This window comes from Ciconia boyciana, chromosome 2 (assembly GCF_034638445.1).
Source record: "Ciconia boyciana chromosome 2, ASM3463844v1, whole genome shotgun sequence".
NCBI classification, from domain to species: Eukaryota; Metazoa; Chordata; class Aves; order Ciconiiformes; family Ciconiidae; genus Ciconia; species Ciconia boyciana.
In genome coordinates, this window is record NC_132935.1 from 53041361 (window position 1) to 53060571 (window position 19211).

General features: G+C 35.5%; 1 protein-coding gene across 1 annotated transcript in view; it reads left to right on the top strand.

Moving 5' to 3' along the window:
• ROCK1 (Rho associated coiled-coil containing protein kinase 1) overlaps positions 1 to 19211 on the top strand; it is a 93294-nt gene that overhangs the window by 43533 nt on the left and 30550 nt on the right. The window contains exons 7-20 of the mRNA XM_072852661.1: positions 186 to 270; positions 2100 to 2244; positions 2533 to 2671; positions 3550 to 3641; positions 3865 to 4024; positions 6685 to 6751; positions 10892 to 10980; positions 12339 to 12387; positions 12964 to 13099; positions 13484 to 13575; positions 13704 to 13950; positions 16196 to 16302; positions 17449 to 17599; positions 18482 to 18642. Coding sequence (XP_072708762.1) covers positions 186 to 270; positions 2100 to 2244; positions 2533 to 2671; positions 3550 to 3641; positions 3865 to 4024; positions 6685 to 6751; positions 10892 to 10980; positions 12339 to 12387; positions 12964 to 13099; positions 13484 to 13575; positions 13704 to 13950; positions 16196 to 16302; positions 17449 to 17599; positions 18482 to 18642 — 1720 coding nt within the window. The remainder of the gene's footprint in view (positions 1 to 185; positions 271 to 2099; positions 2245 to 2532; positions 2672 to 3549; positions 3642 to 3864; positions 4025 to 6684; positions 6752 to 10891; positions 10981 to 12338; positions 12388 to 12963; positions 13100 to 13483; positions 13576 to 13703; positions 13951 to 16195; positions 16303 to 17448; positions 17600 to 18481; positions 18643 to 19211) is intronic.

Here is a 19211-nt window from a genome sequence, read left to right on the forward strand (position 1 = left end):
TTGTAGTTCAGCAGTCTATGTCAGCAGATACTTAGAGAAAGCAGAAAAAAATGGAGGAAATAGTGGTGCTTTCATGTTGGTGTTTTTCCTTGCAATGTTGCATCTGAAGAATAGTTGACAATTATTGTTTCCATAAGTTAAATTGTTTTATTTACTTTTAAGCAAATATATTTTTCTCCTTTCAGAGATGTGAAGCCTGATAATATGCTGCTAGATAAAGCTGGTCATTTAAAACTAGCAGATTTTGGTACTTGTATGAAGATGAACAAGGTAAACATGTTTTTAATTTCACTTTTCTGTTTGTGAAAGGAAAACATACTTAAAAGTGAAAAGAAAATATACTGAAAACTTTTTAGCTAGATGAGAAGAGTCAAAAGTTCCAGTCTGTTCCCATTACTATTCTTTATACATCTTATTCAATGACAATGTAGAATGCAGAAATGGTTCTTGAAGGAGGGACTGTATCAACTTCTGTACTGTTTCCTAGAGAAACTTTCTGAAGTCAAGCCTTTGATTGTCTCTAGATCCTCTGGATTATCTAAGTCTTTGGTTATCAAAAGTTAATGCGAAGAAGTGAGATTATTTTTGTATTGTGTCAGTAACGAAAGAATCAAAACTGATGTACAAGTTGCTGAATCCCAATTGTACTTATTAGCTGTATGCTCATGTAGCAAAAGGGAAAATCTGAAGGAAACCAGTTAAAGCATGTCATAGAATTACTGATTTTTTAAAAATACATCCTGAGGTCATTAAACAAAAAGTATTTTACAACAGTATTTCACATACTGTGAAGCACTGTTGTTCCCTACACAAAACTCTTGATTGTTTTCCTCATATATACGTGCAAGCTGACATAAACCAATCTGAAATACGTGGAACTTAGAGTCTGTGTAATACATACATTGTGTTCTCAACATATTCCACGAGCTTTGAATAAATCACTGTATTTAGCTGCTTTGCCAATGAAAACCAAGTGCAGGTTATGTGTACAAATTCAAGGAGTTGCCTCAAGTCACTTCAGTGGAATAGCTGACACAAAATTTGGCTTTATTTTGACTTATTGCAGATTTATCCTTGACTGATTGTGCTCTTAACAATGAGGAATTTTGAAATATAGAAAAACATTATCCTAGTGTTTAAGCTGTAAGTGCCAAAAAAAGAAAAAAAAATTATGAAACTTTGCTGTATATTAGCATTACAGAAGTAAACTTGTGTCAGCAAAACGTTACATTTTGTGCTGTTCTAAACAAAGCTAGCTGCGTAGTCTTGAGCCTAGTCTTGGGTTCCTCTAGGCTTTTGAAAGAGAGAGGTTACTCTGTGGGAGAGAAACTGCTCAGCATAGGAGCTTAATTTAGGTGCATTCTGGATTTGCTGCATATGCAACACTGGATTTATATTTGTTATATTTACTTAGTTATATATTTTTATGCAAGTTTTTCTACTGATCCATTTCTAGGAATGGCATAGAATTATTTTGGAAGTGCCTGAATGGCACTGGAAAGGGACATGTGGTTTCAGCTTCAGCATTCTAGGTGTGACTGATCTCTGTTCTGCTAGCCCTTTCTCAGGGGCATGAGGAATGTCATATGTTCTTCTCACCTGTTAGCTGTTTTGAAGTCTGTCTATTTTCAAGGCTCTGTCTACATTTAGTCTTCCTGGCATTAAGTGTACTGAGTCAGAGGTGAAAATCTTGCACTTTAGCTGATCCTGTCAGCAAAATCCCTGATGTTGACCCATTTATGCGAACAGACGAGCTTTTCCTGTTTACAGTATGTCCTTTTGGTATATGACACGTTTATACTGGTACGAGCAGGAGAGGCTATGCAGTGTTTACAGGACCTAGATGCAATTCTGATTACTTCTTGGATATTAACTGAGGTTTTTAAAGTAGCTTTCACTGTGCTTGACAAATCTGATGCTTTGTTCTGGATTTAATAGCTTAGAATTTTAAAATGTGAAAATACCTGTTCAGAAAAGAACATTTGTTGATGAAAGTTGGTGTTGATCTGTTGATGTTGCTTAGGCTGCATAAACTCTCGGAAATGGCTTGCAATTTTGGATCTTATATTTGGGCCTGGCTATTTTCCTCCTCTTTGTAGGAAGGTATGGTACGATGTGATACGGCTGTGGGAACACCAGACTATATCTCTCCTGAAGTATTGAAGTCCCAGGGTGGTGATGGTTACTATGGGCGAGAATGCGACTGGTGGTCAGTTGGAGTCTTTTTGTATGAGATGCTTGTAGGTGAGTAGTAAGATAATCAGAATTGACTACACTACTTAACTAGACTCCATGTTAAAATCACTGGTTTTTTTAAGTGTTTAATTCATTACTCTTCTGACATAATCTGTAGTTTACTGATGATGGTATTTATAGAATATGTTTTAGAAATATTCTGGCACAGTTCTCAAACATTTGTCCTTGCCTCTTGTTCACTTAGTTGCTTCCATTGTTGCATATGTAGTTCAAATATTATAAAACAAAACTACAGTACTTTTGATCTGCTTTTTAATTTTTTCATTGCTTTTTCAGGTGATACACCTTTTTATGCAGATTCTTTGGTTGGAACATACAGTAAGATTATGAACCATAAGAACTCCCTTACTTTCCCTGATGACAATGAGATTTCTAAAGAGGCAAAAAACCTTATTTGTGCCTTTTTAACTGATAGGTAAGATTTAAACTTTACTCAAAATGAAAGTAAGCCTGTGTTAAGAGAATTTCTTCTCATGTTGAAAAAACATATATACATATTTGTTTTGTGTGGGTTTCTAAACTGCTCAACAGAAGTGAGCATTTGGGAGAGGAGTCACCAATGGTTGCTGCTGCTCTTTAAAGTAGCAGCGTGTATACTGGGGGAAGGGAAGTGCTGCTACTATGGGTACGTCTACCTTATAAATTTAGTTTGAATATGAAGTATTAGTCCTTAGTAACAGCTACTGTTACCATGGTCTGTGTTGCACAGTGTTGAGGGGCATGCAAAACTGATTCCTTTTGGATGAAGCTAAAGCAAAAGGTGCATTTCAGGAGTGCCCCTAGCTCTTAGTGGGCATTCAGGATCAGGGTGGAGTCAGCCCAAAGGAAGCCCATCTGAAATGCGGGTGTTAGGTCTGTTTTACTTTGTGAGTGCACTCCTGTTGTATCCCCGCTACTTATTAATATAAGCATAACCTTTGCCTGAGAACTGGTGCTATGAAGGAGGGGGGCTGCTGCATTTGCTGGGCTGCATGGGATTCAAACAACAGCATGAACTCCTAGAAAAAGTGGAACCTAGCTGCTGCTTGGCAGCTGCCTAGCCGGTCTGTGATGGTGGAAACAGTAGCAGCAGGACTTCTTATGGACCAGACTTAAAACCAGACTGTGTTCTGAAATGTAGCTGCTGTGTTCCTATAGATATCTTCATATGAAAACTTTGAGATATGTCTATTTCTTACCTTAGTTTGAGAGGTAATTTTTTTGTCTTTGTTGCTAGATTATGCCTTAGAATGAGTCTTTCTTTCAGAACAGTTTATTTAATCTTCCATGCTTAACCAGAACGCTCTTTAACAGGGAAGTGAGGCTAGGACGAAATGGCGTAGAAGAAATTAAACGGCACCTTTTCTTCAAAAATGATCAATGGGCTTGGGAAACTCTCAGAGACAGTAAGTATAATGCTTTTCTCAGAGACAGTGATCTGGCTTACTTATGTATTATGTTAGAAAAAGGACTGCCATATTTCTTTTTAATGGAATTTAAAGTTTTATTTACTCTGTGCCAAGGAAGGAGATTTCGTAGACACGAAAGAGAAATTTCCCCCAAAAATTCTTGATTGTGTCACTTGAGTAATACAATGATCATTATCATACTATTCTGCTTTTTTTCTAGCCGTAGCACCAGTTGTGCCTGACTTAAGTAGTGACATTGACACTAGTAATTTTGATGATCTGGAAGAAGACAAAGGAGAGGAAGAAACATTTCCCATACCAAAAGCATTTGTGGGCAACCAACTTCCTTTTGTAGGATTTACATACTACAGCAATCGTCGGTATGTATGCAGAAAGCAAGCTAATGGTGTATTGTTTTGTCAACACTTTCTGATTCTTACCAACCAGTTTTTAGATACAGACCTTTTCAGATTCTTATTAATGATTCAGAATCCTAATAAATTAAACTCTTTTGACACTTCAATAATGATAACCAGTACTGCTAGTCATCAGTACCTTAAAATATCACACTGAATTTGTGCATGTCTTATTCTGCATTAAGTTTATTACATAGTGGTGCTGCAGAAGCTAAGCAAGAAAAATCCACTGTTGCCACTACTAGGCAGAGCTGCCTGCAGAGCACTGAATTATATATGTACAGTCATGAATCAGGGATATGAATGTAACTTTGTTTTACTGCGAATTACTGTTCCTGAGCTGTATATGAAGATTCCATATTTTACGTCAGTGTTTTAGCATGTGATAAATTAAACCCTGGCTTACTAGAAATAAAATATTTTCTACTTGCCTGTTATCTGCTTCATAATTTTTCTTTTTTTTTCCAAAGAACTCATCTACTGCAGAGTGAGATTGTGATACCTTACTTGTGAAACAGTTTTCACTGTTTCTTAGAAGCCTTTAAATTACATCAGTTAAAATTATATTAATTCATACTTTCAACAGTCATTATTATTGTAGGTACTATGGATAGCTATATCTACATTCAAAAATCTCGATAACTTTCTTACTTTGAAAGCTGCTGCTAATTGTAGTGGGTGTCAGTCAGGCTTAAAATGGGCTAAAACTTCTAGTAGACCAGGTCAGATAGAGACTATTAGTTTTAATGGCATTTCTGGGTAGGAAAGCCTTAAAGGAAATAAATCTAGTTTTTGTCCTTGGATAGAAGAGGAACCACTTTTCCAAGCCTGTGGTGAAATTCTTTCCATCTCTGCAAACAGTTGGATTTGTTGTTGCTTTATGCATAGTAAGGTGTAGAAGGACTTGCAAGCTTTGCAGACAGTTTGTGTGAGTTCAGCAGTTCAGGAATTTCACCTACTGTTCTGATTTTAGTCTATAATTTAAAAAGTCTTAATTTTTGCCTTGCAGGAAGATTTTGGAATATATTATCAAGAAGGTGAAGTAGCATACAGAAGCTTGTTAATAACAAAATTTCTTCTCTCCCCCTCTTCCTTCTTGGGGGACAGTATCAGTAGTTCAGAGAACTTAAGTGGCTGTGTTTTGTTGTCATTGAAGAACTCTGCTACTAAATACTATCATAACTTTGTAGGCTTACTAGAACTAAAATGCTGTCCTAGAGTTGAATTTTGTCCCATAATACTCTGCTGGTGTGATAGTCTTGAAAAGTCTGAAGTGACTGTTCATACTTTTGCTGAACCTGTAATCCTAATTTTTATTCCCTTTTTTAATTGAAAATAGTTCAAACATTCAAAACATTGCATATTTAGAAAAAAGTTGTATGTTTATCTCCACCCTCCTTCGATTTCATCTTATTCATGTACACTGGAGAGTTTAAAGAAGCAGAAATCTAGGAAAATGATGTGACTTCTGTCCTTAAAGGAACTATACAGTCTTTTAGTATAGAATACTTTCTAAAGCTGTAATCTTATTGATTATAAACTAGGAAATATGGTTGTTTATTATTGAACTTCACCTATAACACAGATTTTGGAATACTAGCTGAGAACACTTTGCAGCCCTATCTGGCTTGTGTGTTTTCTTCTGGATTCTGATGGAGCTGGTGCTGTGCCTATTTAAATATCACATTCTCACTGCTCAACAGCCCTGGTGTGCAAAAATATGGTGGCTTCTTGTACTCAAGACAGCAAGCCCGTTTCTGTAGGGAACTATTCTGTTTTCTCTTTGTCTTTTGATTGTCTGAAAGCAGTCTTGATGTTTAATTTGACCTTAGCTTTGGAGATGTCTTTGACTTTACCCTCCTTGATCTTTTGGAGAGGTTTTTGTATATGTGAAAATACGCATGTGAAACAAAAAAGATGATGTGCCCATCTTCCTCAGTTCATGCGTTGGAGTTTTTCCTCACATGATCCAATGCAGCTAGAGACGCTTTACATCCCTCTTGATCGGTTATCAGGCCAAGAATTTCACGTCAAATACCACAGGAATTTGAAGATAGTAATTTGTATTTATTTACCTGACTTCAGAATCATGACAAATAGAAATTTGTGGTATTTTTAGAAAACATGTAAAATAAGAACACTGGCTTCAGGGCAAACTTTTTGTGTGTGGAACTCTTAGTCACTTAGTTGGAAGTTACACAATCTCTGCAGAGTTTGCTTCATTGCTGCTACTTGCTGCGTAAGTGCCTGAGTAAATATTTATGGGATAGAAGCCAATGAGAGTGTTGTAACCATGGAAAGCAAAGATTTTTTTAATGGTTATTAAAAAAAAGAAAAGTGGTTGCATTAGTATTTGGCAGAAATCCTTTTTTTTTGAAGGACTTCTACTGCATTTTTCTGCTTTACCCTTTACAATAAATTATGTGAGGTTTTCAATTAAATGTGCTTAAATCTTAAAGTATAATAAATACAGAAATGAAAAAATCTGATTATGTTACTATCTGTTTACCCACATTTTGGAGCAACAAATCTAGGGGTTATGTTTTAGGATGATTGTATTCTGTTTTTTCATAACCTTGCTTTTAAACAACTCTTAAAATAAAACTTTTAAAATGTTGTTACAGGTATTTAGCTGTCTCTGCAGAAAATTCCAATGATAACAGAACAGGCTCCAGTGTGGATAAAAGTGTGGTATGTCTCACTGACTTTCAGCTTTGTTGTATCCTATATGCAAAGAATCTATTGCATATATGGGAATAAACTGTTTGAGTTCTAAATGTCTCAAATTATTTTAGTGCTTGGAATATGGGAAGTCAACGCATAAATTTTAACTGTTTAGTATGGCCTGCCTATTAAAGTTATTGGAAAAGCAGAATTTCAGTTCTTCATATAGCATTGGTTTTCCTGAACTGGGATAAAATAGCTGAAACTGCATACTCTTTTTGTGGAACTGGATTCACAGTTTTTATCCTTAGAAATATCAAAGTATTTGTGCAGTATTTTTAGAGTGCCTTATCAATCCCAGGTGTACACTGGCTTTGTGGCAATCATGGAGTCTGGACGTGAGTGTGACGGGAAGCTTGGGCTTTCCAGCAACCCTCCAGTTTAACTCTAGAGCTGGACTTCCTGTGAACTAAGTGGGAGGTGGCAGATAATGTACCAAGCTTGGGTATTCTGCTCCTTCCCAAGGGTGCCCCACAAGCTATTGGGAATTGGGTCACTGAGGATCTGCATTTATGGAGTAGTTCACCTAGCAAGAAATGTTCAGGAATTCTTTCAGTTACTGCTTCCCAAGCTTCTTGGCAGTCAGGTTTCCAGGAAGGTACGCTGAGGTGTTGGAAACAAGGCCTGCTCGAATTCTGTGTAAGTTCTGGTGTAAATCAAACTATTCCCTTAGAATGGTCTGATATCTTACAAATTACGTTCTTTCCAGAAGAAAACACTGTGAAAAAATTGATAATTAACTCTAAATGAAATCTTCTTGGCTTTGACTATGATTTACTTTGGTAGTATTTTGCTCTGTTACGTTTTCCATTTAAAATAGAAGAGAAGCAGATATCGATGCATGTTCCCTTTTCTCTTAAACTTGCAATATAAAGGTTTTAATGATATATGGTTTTACCCAGAGAAAATTTGTAAAGGGCAGGGGAACTGATTATATACTTTATTGGGCTAACTGAATTTATTAAGCATTGAAGTGTCTTGATTTCTTTATGTATGTTGATGTGTTCCATAAATTTTGTTTTCCTCATAAGCATTTGGCTGTTGATACGGTAAAATTAAAAACAGAGCCAGACTTTCAAATATTTGCAGATACTTAAAGCTGTATGCTGGCCTTTGGTTGACTTTGAAGAGAGTTACTGAATGGACTTGGCATAATTAGTGGGCTACAGGCACCTGCATGTAGTTAAAGATGCCTCAAGAGTCCTGTCTGTATTGTCAGGTGTATTTGAATGTCTTGTGATTTTAACAGTTTTGCGAGGTGAAGCTCTGGAAGGATATGAGTGATATAGAGAGGTTTAAATAAATGCTAAGTCTTTACTACAAGGTAATTTTACCCCACAGTTCTTTCTCAGCTGTTTTTCTTTCATTACATGCTGCAATGAAAATGGTAATGTTGACACATGGTTAACAAATTAATTAGTTCTGGAAATATAACACAAGATGTTACCTGGTCTATCTGCTTTTTGGCATGGTAGTGAGTGTCTTCTGGATCAAGTGACAGAAATTTCCAAGAAATTCATTGTGTTTTGCAAGTGTGTAAAACTTCACAGAATTAGGCCATGAATTTGGAGAAAAATGGAATTCATTGTCCTTTAACTGAATTTCAAACCTCTTTGAAGATCTGATTATTTACTTTGGTTTAGTGCTACCATAACCACCTGTAAACAGTTCAGATATTAAGAAAGAGGAGATTAACAGATTCGTTTGCACTGGGTCTTTGGTTTTCGTCATGGTTCAGGGTGCAGAACCAGACACGCTATGCTGTGGTGATTAAAAAAAAAAAAGTATGGCAGTTCCAGAGGGATTATTCTTGGCTTCTCTGCTGTAGGCAGGCTTTTCCATATTCCTTGCCTCCCCTGCCTCCTACTCAAAATGGAAACTGAGAACAAACTAAAACGTAAAGGAATGCTTTTGTACTGAGTTAATTGTAACTCAGGATTTTCTTAAGGTATTATTTAGTCTATTGATATCAGATTGTGCAAAACTTCTCTGGAAGCCTGTTGTCTTGTACTAATGTAATTAGACTGCTCAGCAAGCTTAGATAGGCCCCTTGGGGTACAGCACTATAAAGCATCCAGAGACAGAAAGAAGCAAGAGGAGGCAATAGAGATGCAAACTGTTAGAAGCCAGTACAGAAATGCATCAGTTGCCAGATGTCCTTTTGGACCTGTTACTCATCCATCCCATTTAGTTCCTTTATGCAGCCTGTCTGGAAGGTCTATAAAATGAGTAACCAAGAAATGGAAGAGCAATTATGTTGAAACTTCTTTACGCTTTATTTTTGTGCAATAGCTGTGGTCCCTTTTTACTAAAGTGAGAGCTAGCCTTTAAATAGTCTTGCTTCTTGATTTCTCAGTGGTTCATACCAAGGAGATAAATGTGTTCTGTACTGGTGGTCCTTCCTTTTTCCTCCAAGTTTAGATTTAGAGGCCATCTCTGTGGTTTTTGACTACAGCCATTGTCTCATCCACCTGGTGTTATGTTGTATGTCACACCAGTAATTGGTTTTCCAGAGCTGTTCTGTAAGTGCTGAGAAGTCTATTTCTTCCAGTATTTCCTTGCTCTCTCAAGGCTTTGTGATAGGTAGTGGTAAATATATAGAATAGAGTGGTGAATATATAAAATATGTAGCTTCTGCTTAGTCCCCAGTTGCCATGTCTGTGTTCTTCCTCTGAAAACTTCAGAGCAACTTAAGAATGTGAAAGAAAGAAAAAGGAGGAAATGAGAAAGGATCTGTCGTTCTTGAGAGCACCTGAGTGCTCCATGCTTTATTTCCTACTACAATGAGAAGGAGAACAGATTGAAAGTAGAAAGCAAGAAAAACACCTGCCTGGAAGTAGGCAAAAATAATCTCACCTATAACTTTGTCATTTAATATGGATAAAGCATGCTATAATATGTCTCCAAACTGAAATCTTAGTTTAGGATTGTACAGAGGGCAGTCCTTGTTGAGAGCACTTACTGTTGCTATCAAGAAAAAATGGAGACAAACGTAATTTGTCTCCTTTTCATGATCTCAGTGAGCAGTTCTAGTTTCTCTAAGCATATTTTGTGGGAAAAGGAAGAAAGGAAGAGGCAGATGTAGGAGGAACTGTTCTGTTGCTCCTTTTTCTGGGATGATTGTGCAAAATGAGTCAGGCAGTTGTCAGATTTTTTGAGGTTAGAACAAGGAACAAGAAAGCAAAGGGTCCGAACCACTTGAATATGTTGCTTTGAAGAGAGTCTAGGTTAGGACTGTAATTCTTCTCTATGCAGTTCCAAGAGTGTTGAGGGAAATGTGGGAAAGCTAAACAAGGCTGAAATCCTGACAAGATCAGCGAAAAGGTTTAAAAGAGTGAATCAGCATAGGCTTGACTTAATGAGCTTCCTCAAAGTTGACACCATCTTGTTAATTGAGGATTTTGCTGATATTGGAGTGGGACTGTTGTGCCCAGAGATGAAGTAGAAGGTAGATATTTTGAGACTACATGAAAAGAATGAATTTCTGAATTTATCTTGCTGGCAAACAGTACATGCTATACAGTAATGTTCTGTACTAACATCTTAAGTTTGTTACTATTTTCAAACCTTAGCACAGTGCTAGCTGTAAAAAATTATCTGACTAAATAGATGTTAAGAGCATTTTCCCCCCATTGCTAATAACTGACAGGCCTAGTTCTGCTTCCTGAACTTGTTGAGAGCTTGAAGATTCTTTGCAAAATACATGTGGTGGTTCATGCTAGAAAAAGAAATTTTGAGACTAATTAAAATGCTTTCTCATATCTTTGCAGTAATGTCTTTAGGGTGATTCTGAAGATGCTTAAAACAAAGAGGATTTGACTTAGCTTAGCCCCATGAATTTTGATGGAACTCAGAACACTAACATTTTATGTGCGTTCAAATGATAAAACTGTGTAATATTAAAGTTGTTTCTTTGTAATTGTATAAGTTGTAATTAACTTTTTTAGAATTTTTTTGGGGGAGATCACATTTTAATAAGGTAAAAATCTAGTGTTTAGATAGGAGTAAGCTGTAATACAACATAAGCAGCACTGAATATTCTGAAATACTTTTTTGAACCTTTTAAATTTAATGCATGTTCTTTCATGTACAAATATATATTTAAAGCTGGAAAATATGCAGAAGATGATCTATGAGTTGGAAGAACAACTACATAATGAAATGCAGTTGAAAGATGAAATGGAGCAAAAGTGCAGGTGAGACTTTGAACTTTTAATTGTTTACATAATTTAAATACATCTAACACTTCAGTTCTGTATTACTGCTTTAGGGATTACCAGAATAACACTAAGAATGGTACTGTAGTTCTCTAAGGGAGTTCCAGGCACAGGTTTAAGTAATTCTAAAACAATATTTAAATGGTTTTCTTGAATATAGTATGAAGACAATGTTTTTTCACTGGCACCCATGTAACAGATATTCTTTCTGAACACTTCAATGTTTGAGTTTACCCGAAATCTCTGAATTCCTATGTTTTATTGGACTGAGGTTCACAATGATCATGCTGATTTTTTTAAAAATGTAAAATAATGTATATATGACATATATTGGATTATTAAAACTAACTGTCTGGTTTTGTCAGTACCAACTACATGGTACTTGTCAGAAAACCACATTCCTTTTTTTTCCTGTGACTGACAGATAAGAACAACTCTTTGCTTTCTAAAGTCTTATTTCTACCATGTTGAAGAAGTAGCTACATGAGAATTTGCCTATTTCTTGCAGCTATACTTACAAATAAATAGCTAGAATTTAGAAAATTTATAAAAATCAGAATTTTTTACTCAGATTCATGCAGGACGTACATTGCTTGAAAGATATTCAGTAACTGTCTTCCTGCAGTGCTACTGAAGTTGTCAGAGCACGACAGTGTGTCTTCTGATATGTCACACTGTTTACTGCAGAGTTAGTAGATAGGATATATTGCTGTAACTGCTCCTTATTGTACCTGCCAGTTAACATTGTCTGGGTCCTTTTTGTTATCTCTTTGAAGAGGGATAGTTAGCTACAAAAATGCAATGGATGTGTCAACGTTATTGCCAGTTAACTGAGGTTTTACTATGCACTTAACCTCACTCTCTCTATAGTACTATGTTCTAAAACATTGCTTCACCAAAGAGACTTTTAAATAATATTATTCAAATATCTTTATCCATAGTAGGGAGCTGTCTACTGTTGAATTAATGAACCATTTTAGATATTTGGAAAGTTCTCAACTAGAGGAAGTTTTAGCAGTTCACTGGGGTATTCTAATTTTAATGATAGCCTGTTGTGTGCATACACTGTTTTCATATTTGCAGAATAAGGGAGAAAATGTGGCACCTAAAGTTTTGCATATATAATCTGCAGCAAAGTTGATAAATACTTAATATATTTCACAAATTATTGCCAGTGATTGATTGTTTTCTTCAATTTCAAATGTTTATGACAAGATAGCATTACTCAAAGTGTAAATGTTCACTTTAGTAATGGTCCCAAATTATTTCACTAGAAAAACACTATGTATAATGTATCCCTCTCAAATATCTCTTAAATGATTTTCTTTTATTTTTAGATCTTCAAACATAAAGTTAGACAAGATAATGAAAGAACTGGATGAAGAGGTAATTTTTTTCCGCACTAAAGCCTTCTTAGTTGGGTAAAGAATGTGGATAGTACTTTCATGATTTAAGATATTTCTTCTGTGACTAAAAAAATTGTTCTGTGTTTAAATTTGAGACCAAACCATCACATTTCAATATGTAGGATTGGGGGATATATTTTTATTTGTACACATTTTCAAAACCTTTTTCTTTCTGCAAGTCACACTGAATTCTGTTTCCTCTGCTAAATGTTTTGCTTAGTCTTGCTCATTACAATTTCTCTGAAGGTTATCAAAATCAGTTACTCTAAAAATTAACATACAGATGATTTTCTATTGAGTCCTCATGTTGTTTCTTAATAATAATTTTAATAGTTACTTACATATAATCATGTTAATGATAACTTTTCTAGTAATTTCATAAATTTGTCATGTAGAAGTTAAACAGCCATCTTTTCTGAAAACCTTTTCAAGGAAGCCAGAAACTCATTCATTGGAAACGATGCATCAGTTTCCTTGATTGATAAATTGCAGAGATACTGGTTTAGGGATCATTCCTTAAAATGTAAATAGAAAATACCAATGCTTTTAATTTTAGGGAAATCAAAGAAAGAACTTGGAATCAACAGTGTCTCAGATTGAGAAGGAAAAGATGGTATTGCAACATAAGATAAATGACTACCAAAGAAAAATTGAACAAGAGAATGAAAAAAGACGGAATGTGGAAAATGAAGGTATGCCATGTTGTCCAATTGACACTGATGAGGTGTATGATGTGTTTTGGGGAATAATTTACTACCTTAGCATCTTAAGTGCTATGCAACTTTAAAGGGATCTTTTCAAATAATGAACGCAAATTTTGAGTTTATTTTTATTTGAGTTTTAATGAGAACACAATATTTTTCTTATTTTCAAATTCTGTTCTCTACAGTGTGCATTGTTGTTCTGCAAGCACAGAATTTGACCTAAAAATGTATATAAGAACCAAAAAGTCAACGAAAGACCTATTATTTGCCAAGAATTTATTGGAGCGTGTTTGTGTAAAAAACAAAAACAAACAAAAAAACCCCTAAGGATTTCTTTTAATCTGATGTATTAATGGTGTAATTTTTCTTTAGTGTCCACACTAAAAGATCAGATGGAAGACTTGAAAAAAATCAGCCAGCATTCCCAAATTACAAATGAGAAGATAACGCAATTACAAAAACAAGTATGTTGCTTCTGTTCATTGTCTTCATTATTTCTTAGATTTGAGAAGCAGTATTGAGCATTCAAGTATAACAAAACTGGTCCCATTAATTTTTATATTTGAGATTCTTGTCTGTTGTATTTTAACAGCTAGAAGAAGCAAATGATTTGCTGAGGACAGAATCGGATACAGCAGCAAGACTGAGAAAGGGTAACACAGAAATGAGCAAGTCATTAAGTCAGGTAGAATCACTGAACAGAGAACTGCAGGAAAGGTGCAGAGTTCTAGAAAGCACAAAACTGCAGGTGGAGAAAGATTATTACCAACTGCAAGCAGCTTTGGAGTCGGAACGAAGGGACAGAAGTCATGGATCTGAAATGATTGGAGAACTACAGGGTAATTCTTCTGTATTTATACTTTACCAAAAAAGTTGTGATAACCCTGCATTATTAAATAAACTACAGTTACATAAAGAGAGGAAAGCCACCCTGCAAACTGAGTATGACTTAACAGAACAATTTCTGAAGACTGGATCTTGCTTCCCGATCATGTCTGAGCGGCTCTTGGGAGGGAGAGTATCAAAATCAGAGTAGGAAACCACTGATTGTAAGTCTATGGGCCTGCCCTGACTAAAAGTCTGAGTCCAGTGGTACAAAAATATGAAAGCTGATACAGCGCTAGAGAAGACACAACACTCTGTCTTACTGCCTTGGTGCAGTAGCCAAGTTGACGTACCCTGCACTTTCTCTTCTTTCATTTGTGGAGAAAGCTATTTTGTTGTTAAATTGCATTTGTTTTCTTTTATGATGCTTCTACATTACTTTATAAGCAAGATGAAGAGCATAGTAAGGGGTGCAGTTGTGCAATCCCTTTTTTCAGCGTGCTTGAACTTTTTACCATTTGTACTTCTGACTCTTCGTACTTACTAGAAACTATTCACATACATTAGTTCATGACTCTGCCTATGCTAATGAATCCTGCCTCTTAACTTGTCATTTTAAACCATCTGTCTGCAGTATTGAAAATCATTTTCCATGAGGCACAATCTTTTGTTGAGGACTTTGGTTTTGTTTTTTTAAGGTAAACTTTGCTAGCACAAAGAAAGAACTATCAAGAATCAAGTTGCCTGTTTACTGTGCTTCAATACAGTAAATCAATTTCAGTTGAATGATTGTAAAGTTCCTCTGAAATGACTGAGTGTAGTTTGATCCAGTCTGTTGTTAATTGCAAGCAGGGGGTACAAATGGCACGAGAAGACTATTATGTGCACTTCAAAATGTGTTTTTGACCACATCCAATTCAGCAGCCTGCAGGAAAAGGATCTTTTTCTGAAGGATGTACGGTTAAGGTGCTTTGCTGGTATATACCCAAAAAGCTTTATGCAATTCAAATACTCATGCAGCTGTTTTTAAAAGTACATTTAAAATGAATGAGAAAATTATAAGATCTAGGAACACTTTCTCTTCTCCTATCTCATAGTTTCTTACATACTGCCAGGATGTCTCTTTATGCTTAAAAATTAAGTGAAGCGGACTGTACTGTAGACAGATGTATTTGAATTGATAGGTATATTTTTGTATACTGTATTTAAGATATTAAGTGTAATATAAAGTAATGAAAAATATTTTTAATATATTTATTTTAAAGGAGCTAATGCAAATTCTTCAGTCTAGACATATATACTAGTACTTCAGCTTATATATATACACACTACTGCTTTGGCATGCGCATATATATGTACACAAACACACATTACTACTACTACTACTACTATGGCTTTGGGGGAGACCTTATTGCAGCTTTTCAATACTTAAAGGGGGCCTATAAGAAAGATGAAGAGACACTTTTTACCAGGGCCTGTAGTGACAGGACAAGGGGCAATGGTTTTAAACTGAAAGAGAGTAGATTTACATTAGATATAAGGAAGAAATTTTTTATGGTGACGGTGGTGAGATACTGGAAGAGGTTGCCCAGATAAGTTGTGGTTGCTCCATCCCTGGAAGTGTTCAGAGTCAGGCTGGATGGGGCTTTGAGCAACCTGATCTAGTGGAAGGTGTCCCTGCCCATGGCAGGGGGGTTGGACTAGATGATCTTTAAAGGTCCCTTCCAACCCAAACCATACTGTGATTCTACTTAGTATTTAGTATAAACTCATGATGCCACACAGGGTCTTGTGGTAGATGCTGTGGGGGACGGGGAATGGTTCCTCTATCCATGGCAGACCACTTAAGTCACAGTTAGGTGAATACATATTCTATTAGTACCTGTAGATCCATTTGAGACTGACTTTCTGTGTAATGTGCCTTATCTACATATTAGTGGAGGTACCATCAGAAAAGCTGCTTCTTGCATAGCAAGGAGAACTTGGATTAATGGAAGAAATTTTGCATATTAGATATTGGGAGTGATGGAAGGCAGGTACCAAATTTTGCATGTGATTGTTTTTTGTGAATTGTTACTAATGGTATGCATAAGGAGTGGCTGAAAAGATCAGTTTCCTTTACAATGTACAGCCTTTGCATATCTGAGAAATGTGAAGGTGTAAATAATTTAGGGGCCCAGAAATCTAAGTAAAGGTTGAAAAGCCTATTGATCTAAATCAAGTAACTAATATTGAATGATATTTTATTTCTTATGGCAGTTCGGATTACAACTTTACAAGAAGAAGTAAAACACGTTAAAAACAATCTCGAAAGAGTGGAAGTGGAAAGAAAACAAGCACAGGATATGCTTAATCATTCAGAAAGGGTATGGTAAAATGATGCTGAGGCTAATGTTCTTTGTCAGCTTTTGACTATATTTTCAAATAGTATTTATTGATGTTGCTAAGTCCTGTGTTCTTGCTCTAACTCAGTCTTGTGTTAAAATGATTAACTAAATAGTGCTAATTTACAATCTCAGCAGGATGGTAAGTCTCACTAGTCCTTAGATAGTTCTTACTTGTAGCTTTGGGTGTAAAATTCATGTTTGTCATTCACGATCACTGATTCAACGCTCCAGCCCTTCCGCCAGTAGCAAGTAATTTTTGTTCTGCCTGCCTAACTATTGCTGCAGAGACCTGCCTCCTGAAAATCTATGAATTGAACTTTTTAAAAACCTGAAATTTAAATTTCTGCTTTTACTGGATTTTAATTTGGCTGGATCAGTGCCAGACCTTTTGATCAACTTAGGAGCTGAACCGTTTCAATTTTTTTCCTTCCTTCCTTCCTAAAGAATGGTAGCAGCATGTTCCTTAACATCTCTGATCCCCGCCCCAAGATGGAGAAACAAGTAAAGAAGAGTAAAAGGAAATCCTGCACTCTTTTTCCAGATAGGCTACATAGTTAGCTTTATGTTTTGAGGTCAGGTAAAGACTTGCTGTGCTGTGTGGTCTTTATCCAAATAAGCCAGAGAGATATGACTACCTATGAGGGAGGATGCAAGCAGTTACCGTTCTCATTTGGTGTTACGTGAAGCAGTGATCCAAAGGCAAGTCCTTGTCTCTCAAAGCTCATCTCCAGTGCTTATTTAATGAGTTACTGTTAATGGCTGTCAATCCCAACAGTGAAATAACAGAATTGCATCCAGTTAACAATAATTCAAATTCCTCTGTGCTCTAGTGTTGTCGGTGGCTTAGTTGTATGTTTCCAATTTAAGTGACTACTAATTACTCAAGCTGAGAAGTTTCCATTATCTTATGAATTTATAGACTACTGAAAAAAGTTAATGAAGTTTTCTCCAGAGCACTGAGTACAGTTTTTGTCTGTTGCCATTCTTTATTAAGCATGGAAAATAACATTGATAATTTCTTAATAACAAAAAGTTAACACTAAAAAAAGGAAGAAAGGAATTGTGATTCCCTCAGATATTATAGAAATATTATAAAAATCTGGTAACTTTTTTTCTTATCTTTAGGAAAAGAATAATTTAGAGATAGATTTGAACTACAAACTCAAATCATTACAAGACCGGTTAGAACAGGAAGTAAATGAACACAAAGTGACTAAAGCTCGGTTAACTGACAAACATCAATCAATAGAGGAGGCAAGATCAGTTGCAATGTGTGGTAAGTGTTTCTTGCAAGTTTCAGGTAAATACATAATAAAAGGTATTTTGATTATGATGTCTTATAATGTAGTACTCTTATACAAGTGTTTAATCCCTTGTATAAAGAAAATGCATATCAAAATCTTAAAACATATGTAATGAAAACTACACATATTAAATTATTATCTCTGACATGGTACTTGTACCATAAAAATTGCATTGTTTCTGAAATGTTTTTAATATCTTACTGCATTTGCAATTCAAAGCCTTCCTTGGCTTCTAAAATGCTATTGAATCTAAACGGAATTGAAAGAATGCATTATCAAGGCAGATGTCTTGGAGCATTCATTCCTGTGTAACTGCATTAAAAATATCAGTGTTGTATTAGGCTTGTCTGAAGCGGTAAAGTTTCTTTTATAGATACATATCCATTAATCAAAGATGTGTCTTGATCTCTCAGTTGAGCCCATCAGGTTTTCTTTGTGAAGGTCATCGGTATCTGCATGTGTAGTTTGTAACTTTTCAGAAAGCTAACATGAATGGTAGCATTTCTTTTCTTTCCCTCTACTATCCATTCCTGAAAATTAAGCTTTGCCTTTATTTCATAATCATTACTTCAAGAATCTGCATTTTTTATTTCTTTCACTATTTGTCTTTCAGTTATCATGATGATAATCTAGTGCTTTGAATGCAAATTGGAATTATATTGCTTTTTTAGTGTTTCTTGTAATAATGCCAGGAATTTTTTACTCAGTAATCAGTCCATCTAACAAAAGAAGAGCTTAAATAGCTGAGCAAAAGGGTCTGAAAAATATTGGGATATTTAAGACTGCATTTACAAAAGCATTCTTGCGATGCTACATATTCATTTTTGTTGTTTTTCTTCCTTAATCTTGTTTAGAAATGGAAAAAAAAGTAAAGGAAGAAAGGGCAGCAAGAGAAAAGGCAGAAAATCGAATAGTTCAAGCTGAAAAACAGTGTTCCATGCTGGACTTTGACCTGAAGCAATCTCAGCAGAAACTGGAACACCTTCTTGAGCAAAAGGAAAGACTGGAAGATGAAGTAAGTAAAATGTTCATCACTGACAATTTTCTATATAAATAAGAAATTATAGTTGCATTGAGGAATAGAAAATTAAATTCACTTACACTGAGCTCCTTGTATAATACACCTCTCAGCAGAACTGAAGACAGTTGTTGGCTTAAATAGTGTTAGGTAATTTCCGCTTGTTTCTTAGCTCTTGGTTGCCTTACATATTGGAGTCCTTAATTTAGTATGATGCAAATTTTTGTATTTCCTTTTCTTTTATTAAAGGAAAAACTTGCTTGTAACTTTGACTGTGTAGTCTGATTGGTTTGGATGGTTTGCAGTTCTGAGTTTGCATTCTCCAGAAAAGGATTTGTTCGAGGAAATGCAATTTTAGAATATCGAGTGTGAAAACTAGGTAGTAAGAATACTAGTTTCATCCTTACTTGTTCTTTACAGGACACTGGGAATGAAGGTTGTAACACCTTTCTTTAGGGGTCATGACTTGTGTAAATTAGTTTTTATATAGCTGGTAGGCTGCAGTTTTTTCTAGGGTGAGAAGTTTTTAAGACCTGAAATCCACAGAGGTTTGCAGAACCTTTCAG